The sequence below is a fragment of the Microtus ochrogaster genome, chromosome 21, assembly GCF_000317375.1.
Source record: "Microtus ochrogaster isolate Prairie Vole_2 chromosome 21, MicOch1.0, whole genome shotgun sequence".
NCBI classification, from domain to species: Eukaryota; Metazoa; Chordata; class Mammalia; order Rodentia; family Cricetidae; genus Microtus; species Microtus ochrogaster.
Window position 1 is genome coordinate 28,434,910 of NC_022022.1, and position 11,220 is coordinate 28,446,129.

The 11,220-nt window shown below is 41.5% G+C and overlaps 1 protein-coding gene across 3 annotated transcripts in view; it reads left to right on the forward strand.

Moving 5' to 3' along the window:
* Ppa2 (pyrophosphatase (inorganic) 2) overlaps positions 1 to 11,220 on the forward strand; it is a 68,835-nt gene that overhangs the window by 13,749 nt on the left and 43,866 nt on the right. For all 3 annotated transcript variants that reach the window (XM_026784188.1, XM_026784187.1, XM_013350001.1), the window contains 2 exons: positions 3,491 to 3,544; positions 7,410 to 7,529. In XM_026784188.1, coding sequence (XP_026639989.1) covers positions 3,491 to 3,544; positions 7,410 to 7,529 — 174 coding nt within the window. The remainder of the gene's footprint in view (positions 1 to 3,490; positions 3,545 to 7,409; positions 7,530 to 11,220) is intronic.

The following is an 11,220-nucleotide window of genomic DNA, read 5'->3' on the forward strand; positions in this document are numbered from 1 at the left end:
AGAATTATTATAGCTCAATAATAGATATCTCTTCGGTATTTAAATTGCTCTAAGAATAAACTGAAATGCTTCCGTTAAAAAAAAAAAACAAAAAAAACAAAAAAAAAACTATTCGTAACATAAAATTTACTTTTTTATCCTTTTCTAACACGTATGTGAGTGTGCCCTTTCCCACTGAGCCATCTTTTAGAATCAAGGCACAGCAGTTGTTTGGAAGCAGAAGAACAAGTTCCAGTAGCTCTATTTTACCACTCAGGACCAAAGCATTTGATTGCCTCTTTGCTCATCTCTTGCTCCAGGTGACGGTTTCCCTGCTACCCTTGGCCTCTGTGGTCTTATTCCAGTAGCTGAGATTATTGTTTCCAGCCTTTGAGTCCACTTTCCTGCGTAGCTGGTAAATTCCTATAGCGATGGCCTGCCGTCCAGCTTGTTTTGCTAAAACAGCCGTCAGATGAACTGTCCACACTGGAACCCCTTGTAGTGCTCCTCCTTGGAATTTAGATTCCGGATCCTTCTCTGTCTCTACTGATCAGAGTCTCTGCTCGATGGGGGTTTAGTCAGTCTGTGTCTTAGCAAGCATACTTCCAGTGTGATGAAGAACCCCTGCTCTCAACTGGAGGCAGCATGCGTGGCTTTGTAGTTCCTAGAGACGTGGTATTTTAGTCTGAAACCCCCTTTCCAATGGAGAAAGATATATTCCAAGTTCTGAGTGTCATCTCAAAATTTAATGCTTGTAACAAAGATTATATGTTGGGGACTGATTTATATTTACCTATTATCTTATTCCCCCCCTCCCCCACGGGGAAAAATAAAAAAAAAAAAAGGACAAAAAGACGGGTTAGATTTTCCTGCCACTTTTCTCATTTGAAATATATATCTTTGATTTTCTGATAAATGCTGGTAGGTAATTGTTGCCTTATTATTAAAGCTAATCTTAGGAAAATAGACTGGTACTGGCTTTGATCAACTCCAGCCAGAGCACACTGCAGCGGGAGAGAAGAAGGGCGAGGGAGCGTGAGCCCCTGGTCATCAAGTGCAAATGGTGACCGAGAGCGTGGCTTGCAAGCTAAGGTTTCAGGCCGGTTCCTCATCTTTTGCTCTCTGGGTCTGGTTCAGATCTGTGCAAGAGGCTTTGGCGGTGTTGCTGTGCAGCCTGGTCCCCTCTGTCATCACCTTGTATTTGTCCACCTGTGTTTGTTCTCTTATAGCCAGGCTTGCAAAGATGAATGAATCGTGTAAACATCAGCTATAGACTTAGGCTTTGCTCTTTCACGCCTTTTCAGACATGTTTAAACAGGTACACGGGTCTCTCATGAAGGAGCATAGGGGAGGAGACAGAGCAGAGCAGTGTGAGGTGTCCTGCTCAGCTTTGTTTACCTCACGCTCACCATTCAAAAACCCTTGCCTTCTCTAGAAAATTCTAACAAAAAAGCCGTGGCTGCTAAGTGGCATTCTTTGAGTTAGTAGCGCTGGTGTTTCTCCAAGAAAGTCCCAGAATGTGGGCGAGCAATGCTCTAATATTATCCTGCTAGGACTTTATATTCAAATTCCTCAGAGAACTTTTAAAAGTTAGCAATTCCCTGGCTTCACCCCAGACCAGTCGAATTGAAAAGGTGGGCAGTGGGGCCCTCAGGAGTCTTTCATGGTTTTGTTTTTGTGGGTTTGTTTGTTAAAGCTCAGCCAGTGATTTATATATGTGTGTGGGGAGGTATATTAAACTTTTACTTTCCTAATATTCTGTAGTACAAGACTATTTTTTTTTGTTTGTATCCATTGTAGCTGGATACTTTTAAAAAACACACTCAAAATGAGTGAGGACATGTATAATTCAAGCTCTAATTATTTTTACCCCTTTGTTAATTTTTGAGAGTATAGTTAACATTTCTTTCTCCCTTTTTCTTCCTCCAAACCCTCCCTTAATCCTATTCCACACTCCCACTTCAAAGTTTTGCCTCTTCTTTCATTAATTGCTATTGAATACATCTGTGTATATGTATATCCATGCATAATTCTAAATATAACCTGATCTGTCCATCTAAATATTACATGTGTGTTTGTGTTCAGGGCTGACCATTTGACATTGGACAACCAATTGGTGTGCTCTTCCCTGGGAAGGGACACCTGTCCTGTCCCCAGCTTTTCTCGTTTGCCTTTAGTTCTTTGTGTAGGGTTGAGGCCTTGTGGTACCCGCCCCCCCACGTCTTTGCTGTATCCATTGGTGTAGCTCTTGTTCAGCTCACATTTGGGTGGTTATATTGGTGAGACTTTATATGTGTGTAGCTTCTAACATTACTAGGAGACACCATCACACAGCAAGCTCCCCGATTCTCTGCTGCTTCCAGTCTTCCTGTTTGCTCATCTGTGGTTGTCCCCAAGCCTTCTGTGTGGGATGTGGGAGTATCTTGTGGATGGACACATTTACAGTGCCCATTTTTTTTTTTATTATTAGATTCAGTAGATCTACAGAGTATTGTCAGTTAACTACATGTGTGTCTAAATGACGGCTGGTCTGGGACCTGGGCCCTGCTTTGACTACTGGTGTTTTAAACCATTGTTTCCCCAGGAGCCATGATTCATTATTGATGTAAATATAGTATCCTTACCTTTTTGTAAGCCACCTTTAAACAGTAAGACTTTCTCTTTGTGAGGAAGGCTGTGGGAATTGTATTACCTACCACTGACCTAGTTAAGCAGTGAAAAAAGAAGCCATGTTCCTTTGTAAAGTTAAGGAATCTGAAACCACTAGCATCGTTTTAGAAAGGCATGTCTAACTCCTTGTATACTTTCTAACTGCCTATAGAGATATCTTTGATTTTTATGTTATGATCATAGCATGTATACAAATATTCTTTTAATCATTTTCAGCATTTTGACTACTTAACTTTCTGTATGCATTCCTGTAAATCACATAACAATATTTTAACCTCATTGCCATGAGTAGAGCGGAAGAGGTGGGTTGTACTATTTTAGCTGGACAATAACTATCAAAACTTATTTTCTGCCGGGTGTGGTGGTGTATGTCGTTAATCCTCATACTTCGGTGACAGAGGCAGGTAGATCCCTGTCTATTTAAGGCCAGCCTGGATATCAAGTTCTAGGCTAGCCAGAGTTACATGGTAAGTCTCGGCCTCAAATCAGATAAATGAGAGAGAGCTTGTCTCCTGACTCCCAGTGTCGTCGCTGCTCTGAAAAGTGCTTCCAGATGTTCAGTGCCCTTCCGTGCTGTGCAGCGGTGGCCAGATGTGTGGCACCTCTGAGGGTTAGGTGGTCTCTCTAACTGTAAGAAGGGGTTTCTAGCATGGGCGGATGGGTGGATGTAGAAGGCAGGCACTAGGCGGTTTTTCTGTGGGATGGAAGCTTGTGCTAGTCTCTCATCAGAGGCTGTGCTGATTTCATTTAACATACAAGCATGCAGTCCCCAGTGCCATGTGAAAATAAAATAAAAGGTGAAGAAATATGTTAATATTCTGTTTCTTTTTTTTTTCAACAGAATTTGTTTAATATGGTTGTGGAAATACCTCGGTGGACAAATGCCAAAATGGAGGTACAGATATATTCTATTAGCTCAAAATTGAAATGCTAACTTAATTATATGAAACCATCTTTTCCAGCTTGGTGTATTTGGAGGAGGGTTGAAAGACTTCTCTTTGTAGGAGATAATTTAAAATATTCTTGTGAACCCAGACAGACCTTAATTTTAAGAAGAAAATGGTTTGAACTGCAGATTCACTTTAAAGAGTGTTTCCCCGTTTTTTAGGCACGCGTTCATGTAATTTTCTTGGCCCTTCCTTGACACGATTGCAAACACTTTCAAGTCTCACTCAGACTCCGCTCTGCTTTTAGTTCACAGACACAAACGAAACACTTTGGCGCTGGTGGTAATTTCAGTTTCTGGGGACTTAGTCCTTTAGAGTTTTATGTTGCCTGGGAACAGTGCCTTCTCCCGAGTCTGTGGATCTTATCTGAGAGCACCTACTTCTGCCCTTGTTAAGTCTTTTTAGAAACTTTATTTTAATCATTTCCCTGGAAGACAAAGCTGTCGAGAATCCCTCTTCATGTCCGTGTTCACTGTCTTCTCCCATCAGATGGGTCCTTTACAGTTTGGAGTAAATTCTCAAGTGGGTGGTTGGTTTCTTTACTTCACTGTTTAGTTTGTTTATTTTATATCAGATTGGTTTTTGTCCTTTTTCAATACTAATGTGAATATTTGTTCGACAGAAAATTGCTCTAAAATGGAGTCACTTGACAAAGATCTGAGCTTGGTTTTTAAAAAAATTATTGTAAATGAGCAATATATATTTGCAGAGTACAAAAGTGATTTATGAATATAACATAAAAATTAAGTTAAGTGAACATATAATCTGAAGTCTCTGGTGAGGTCATATGAAATTTTTACTTCCTTTGCAGTTCTGAAATGTATAATACACTAGTAAGTGTGTTCACCACCTTGCACAGCAGGTCTCAAAATGAAACACAACAAACTATTGTTTAAAACTTGTATACTCGTTGATTTTCATTATTATTTTGTTCTGTTTTTAAAATTTATTTTAATTCTATTTAATTATTAACTATAACATAAAAACATAATCATGATGCCATGTTATGCTTAAGTAGATAGATATATGTTTGAATCATGTTAAATTCATCTGTATGTAAAAATGCATCATTTCCACAGTGGCCACTGCCCAGGTCCCTTTTACCTTTTGAAACACACAGTGTTGTTGGCAGTTGTCCCCACATTGCAGATGGCACCAGAGCCTCTCGCTCCTCTACCCCCAGGCCAAGCTTCTCCATCCTTTCTTGCCTCCTGCTCTCTCGCGCCTTTGGTAGCCACTGTTTGGCTCTCCAGCTCTCAGAGATCAACTGTGGAGCCTGTTTTCTTTGTCCATTCGTCAGTTTGTGAGGCCTGTGTCCATCCCTTGGCTGTTGTGAACAGCGAGGTGCCAAGTTAGCCTACTAACGTCCTCTCCTTTGGCTGTGTATTTGGAACGCTTGCTTGGTCAGTTCTGTTTTCAGTTTCCCAGAGAACTTTGATGCTGTTTTCCAAGATGGCTGTCCTAATTTCTATTCCCTCAGCCGTGTGCAAGACTAGACTCCCTCAACAGTGTACAAAGCTTTCCTCTGTCAACAGTTACAAGGCTTTCCTTCTCCGTTTCTCTACTAGCACGTGGTGTCTGTAGTCTTTCTGGTAATAGTCTCTCTTACTAGAGTGAGGTGAACCCCTACTGTGGTATTTTGTTGTTGTTATTAAGCATTTGTGTGTGTGTAAATGGTTAGACAACCTTTGGGAGTTGGTTCTTCCCCTGCACAGTGTGATGTACCTGGTACCCAAGCTTAGGCTTCAGCATCACATGCCTTCACTGTCCGACCCATCTTATTGTTTTGACTAGAATATTCCTGATAGTTATGCTGACTGTGTTTCTTTTTCTTATTCTCATTGATCATTTGTGTATCTTCTTGATAAATACATCTACTACCCAATTAATTGTAGTTTTTGTTTTTCTGTTTAGCTATTATATTTAGTTTCTTATATATTTTGACTTTTAAACCCTTGTCAGATACATGATTTGAAACACATTTTCTCCCACAATGTATATCGTGTCTTTATTCTGTTGTTTCCCTTGCTCTGCAGAAACCATTTAATTTGATATAATCCCATTTGTCTCCTTTTGCTTATATTGCCTGTGGTTTTGTGGTCAGATCCCAACAGTTGTCCAGTTTGTCCTTTTCTCCTGTTTTTTGGTAGCGGTTTTGCGGCTTCTGCTTCATATCTCAGGAGTCCATTTTCCTGTGGTTTCCCCACATATATGCTTGTTCTGTTTGCCCAGGGCAGTTTCTTAAGGAGAGTACTTTTTTCCTGTTGTGTGTGATCGGGCCCACTGCTGAAAATCGCTTGGACTCGGTCCCTCCTGTCTGTATGTCTGAGCTTGGCTTTTGCAAATTCCATCTGACTGTGTTACTGTGGCTTTGTAGTGTGGTTGGGAATCAATAGTGTGCTGCTTTTTCTTTTTGTTCATATTTGCCATAGCTGTTTATGATTTGTGTGTGTGTTTCCATGGAAACCTCAAGGTTTGCTGTTCCTATTTCTGTTCTTTTTAAAATGACTTTGGGCCTTCACTGTGCATGGCAGTGACCCAGAATCATGCTCCTTCAAGCCAGTGCTGGATGTCTTTCCCTTTATTTGTGTCTCCTTTGATTTTTTTCCCATCATCAACTTACAGTTTTCAGTAGAAACAAATCTTTTTCTTCCTCCATTAAGTTTATTCCCAAGTGCTCTGAGTTATATTGTTTTTTGTAAATAGGATAGTCTCTATTTCTGCTATGAACAGTTCATTGGTGGTATACAGAAATGCTGTGGGGTTTCTGTATTAGTTTTATATCCTGCAAATTTACTATATTCATTTAGTTCTCTCTCTCTCTCTCTCTCTCTCTCTCTCTCTCTCTCTCTGTGTGTGTGTGTGTGTGTGTGTGTGTATGTAAAACCTTCAGTGCTTTCTACATACATATTTGTATTATTTATATTGCCATTAAGCACTGACGACTTTTGTCCTTCTTTTCCTCTTTGGATGCCCTTTTTTGTCCCCCTTGCCTAACCTGGCAAGGACCTCCAACATTATGCTGAATCAAAGTGGCAAGACCACAATCCTTGACTCATGTCATGTCTATCCGAAAAGCTTTCCATCTTGTTTGCATGTGTACCTGTGAGGGTGTGTGCACACGTGCATTCCTGTGTGCGTGTGTGTGTGTGTGTCTGTGTGTGTGTCCATGTGTCCGTGTCCTTGGGTGTCAGAGTGCAGGAGCTACCGAGGACAGACAGGGTGTTGGGTGTACCGCTCTATCATTTCCCACGTGTGCCCTGAGGTGGTGTCTCCTTTACACTGGGAGTCAGCAAACCCTAGTGGTCTTCCTGTCTTCACTGTACACAGAGCTGGGTTCTCAGTGTTTTTACAGAACTGGCTTATTGCATGGCTTGGTATCTTCACTCTGGTTCATAGAATTGGAGAGCAAGCTCCCTTAACCTGGAGGCCATCTTTCTAGATGTTCACCATCTAGGTAAACACCTTTGAGTTAACTATAAGACTATTGACAGTAAAAGCCCCAAGATTAGCAGCAATGCCAGCAAAATATTAACTTTTACCCTCCTGTCTTTCCATCCATCTTACTGTTTTTGTTAGAAACAATGCAATGTGCAAATAATTTGAGCCTAAATATGTAATCAGGTATCTTCTTCCCAGACATGATACTTGGTAATTGGTAATAAGAATTGACTTAATTCACGTTAAAGCCTTTGATCATTAAGTTGGGATGTGAATGTTTGGTTGTGCTATGGTAGATGTAAAATCTGTTCATTGTACACAGGGCTAATCATTTCGCCCCCCCCTCCCTGCCTTCCCTTGTGATCTGCCTAGATTTCCACCGAGGAGCCAATGAATCCCATTAAGCAAGATGTAAAGAGCGGAAAGCTACGCTTTATACCAAATATCTTCCCTCACAAGGGCTATATATGGAATTACGGGGCCTTCCCTCAGGTAACATTCTTGTTACAGTGCTAGGCGTTTATGTCTTCTAAAGACATCACGTGGTAAAGCCTGTGAACTCCCCGGATTTAAAGTAGTTCCTAGAACATACCAGTTTCAAGATTTGTGAATTTAAATCCTTTAATGTGGCATTCGATTGTTTCAGTAAACTTTACTTCAAACCATGTATGTAGTCTTTACTCAGGTTCTTAGAGCCGGGGATGTAGAAGGTTGACAGTTGACCTTCGAGCGCATCTCTCTTGTGGGCTGAGCCATTGTCTGAAAAACCCTCAGCAAATCTTTATCTCACCAACCCTTTCATATGCTTTTATATATGTTTCTATATGACAGGATGTGTTTTATTTTTAATAAATCTAACAGGTAAGTTGAATTACATTGCTTACGGAACTCAATGTTAGAAGTCTGGGATTGTGAAGGGAAAAACAAGGAGGTCAAGGCCCGTGTGATGCCAAGACCTCATTCCTGACGCAGAACCACGCCGCCATTCTTGCCTCTTTGTCTTTACCCCTCAGTTCCCTCATGCTCTCCCTGGTTGTTTAGTGAGTAAAACTCAGTATGTCTGACCCAAAGTCTGGGTTTTGGAGTCCTAGAGAAGCATTTTTTTCTTTATGATCATAAACCCCATTTAGTCATCAGCTGTGTGGAAATTTAATAGTTGTAATTTTATGTATTAATTTTTAATTATATGAAAATTTACATGAAGGACTGTGTAGGAAAAGGACAGCTGAGAAACACAGATGTCCAGTTAGATAAACCCTCCCATGAGAAGAAAGGAAAGTTGTTCTTTTGGGAGCCAGTTTCCCTTTGACATCATTAGACCGCCCACTGGGGTCACTCTTAGTTAAAGCTGGCCCTCTTGAAATGACAGTTAGAAACCAGAGTGTTTGTTCACACCTCACGGCAATTGTCTTAACTTCTTAGATTCCTGCTCAGATGATTCTGTTGGGCTTAACAGGAAAGGTTAGAAACAGTTTGGTCGCGTTTAGGGGATTGTGGGGAGGATGATGTGTGAAAGGAGGCCAGAGAAGCTACCAGTCAGAGAAACTACCAATCAGAGGCAGAAACAGGTGGGCTGAGTTGAGCAGTTTGGGAGTAGACTACTCTTCATTTCTTCAACTCACTTCTTAGAGGTGACATGCTAGGACTCACAGGTGTGAAAAGAGGAGAAGTAGGCGTGAGGTGGCCCAGCAGAGTGACGGGTGACTGAGTGGGTGGCCTTGAGAGCCTGGCTGTCACACCAGCAGTGTGACCTTGACCAGGATCCTTTGTGTGTCTGTTGATTCTATTTATTTTATTAAAAATAATAATAAAGCAAAGCTGGGCATGGTAGCCCATACCTGAAATCTCAGCATTTCGGAGGCTGAGGCAAGAGGATTATTGCCAGTTTGAGCCGGCCCAGGTTATGTATAGTAAGGCCCCGTCTCAACCTTACACCCCCCCCACCCCGCTAAAATTAGCAAATGAACCAAACAGAGATCTGCTAATGAGAAGGGAAGGGGTGTGAGATGGTGACGGAGAATGAAAGAACCTCTGTGGTTTTCTATGTAAGAACAGGTGCATTTTTGTGCCGCTCGGGTGTGTGTGAGGGCAGTATCTCTCCCTTGCCCATGCTACCACGTGACAGACAGCGGCTCTTTCTCCCGCTCTCCTGCCTTCAGGGCTGGCTCATCCACACCTCTGCTCACGGGGACAGCTCTACTGTTTTGCCCAGGTGAGGTGTAGGTTCCACTCTCCTGAGTGTGGCGCAGCTGGTAAAGGGAAACAGCCAGTGAGGGGCAGAGCCAACTCTGCAGCCCCATCCTCGCCGTCTTCAGTGGTAACAGGAGCCACGGACACCAACCCGGACTGAACTGCAGTAAGGTCTTGGCCCTTGGCAGCAACCCAGGACCTGACGACACCATACTGTGGCTGCAGGTTCAGACTGCTTTTTTATAGAACCCGGGCCTGCCAGCCCAGGGATGACACAACTCACCCTGGGCTGGGTCCACCAACGTCCATTCATCAGTGATTGAGAAAATGCCTGACAGCTGCATCTCATGGAGGCATTTCCTCAACCGAGGCTCCTCCCTCTCAGCCAATCCAGCACATATGGACATGCAGTTTATTTGGTCACCAATGTTTTATCTTGATCAAGCAGGAAATTTGTTGAGAACAGTTAGTTACCAAGCCAACTGCTTGATAGGACAATTAAGCAGCAGAATGCTAAGTAGAAATGATATTGATGAGCCTGTGACTCATTGATGAGTCATCAGTATGACATCATCATCTCAGACCTTCAGTGTCTGTGTTCTCCCACACAGGGCTTTCCTCTGACTTTGACTCTGATTTGAATGAAAATCATCTTTCCACTTACATTTAAGTTTGCCCACGTTTAACGGGGTCATTCCACCAATCCCTTTCTCTGAGAGCATATTTAGAACACTTGCCTAAATAATATTAAGGAATTAGTCTCACTTTACAATTCAGCCTTCAGTCTGAACACAATATTGGCATGTTTATTATTTTAAACTTCATTACAAATTTGAATCATTGATGCATTAGATGGTGTTAGTTGTTAGGTTTAGAGCCCAAGAATAGGCCTGTTTGTTCATCTGTATGGTCTTAGCTCCTGCCTGGAAAGGCTACTGTAAGAAAGGAGGTGGTCTACGGGAGGCTCTGTAGTTAGTTCTCAGTACTGTCAGCTCATCAGTGCGGCTCTTGCCACTGATGTAGCTGCTGAGGACAAAGGCGGCAGACTGTCAGGCAGTTTGATCTGTTTTGATGCAGGTTGGGATGTGGAACTAAGAACCTTAGATGATCAGGAAGAACTTGTCAACACCCGCCATGGGGACAGCTGTTTTTTTTCTGGACCCAAGGACCAGAGTGTGGCGATTACAAGCATATTGGTTGATATATATTGTAAAGTAATGATCTCCAATTCTTGTACAAAGCTAGGATTTGTTTTAGGCCATATCAATATTTATTCTGAATTCATATTTGTAGGTTTATAATCATTTCTTGCTAGGTTGTTTGTAGGTTGTGGTTATTCTTTTCTTGGTTCCATACTAAGACTTTGTATCTTTAGATTATCTACTGGATCAGGCAGTGGTTCTCACAGGGGTCACCTAAGGCCATCACAAAACATAGATGTTAACATTATGATTCATAACAATAGCAATATTAAGTTATGAAGTAGCAACAGATAATTTTATGATTGGGGATCCCCACAGCATGAGGGATTGCATTAAAGGGTCGCAGCATTAGGAAGGTTGAGAACCACTGTACTAGAGGGACATTTATGAGTCAGATTGTGAGTTTATACCCATCCTGCTTTATTAAATATTCTCCAGTTGTCATATTAGAAGTTATTACAATTTACATTCTTACAAGCATCATATAGGGTTCCAGGTGGCCTGTAGCCTGTCTAGTATTCTGAGTTATCAGATCTGTAAATTCTTAGAGAAATTGTGTTGGAATGTACTTTTAACTTGTGGTTCTCACATCATTAACTTTTCTTAAATGTATAAATCATCTGTATTTATTTTTTCTCCTCAAATTACCTGTTTGTGTATTTAGCCCATTTGTCCTGTTTGCCTTTTTTCTTTTTTTTTTTTTTGAGTAAAAATTTTTTTTTTATTGAGAAAAGGAAAAAAAACAAGTTTCCACCTCCTCCCAGCCTCCCATTTCCCTCCCCCTCCTCCCA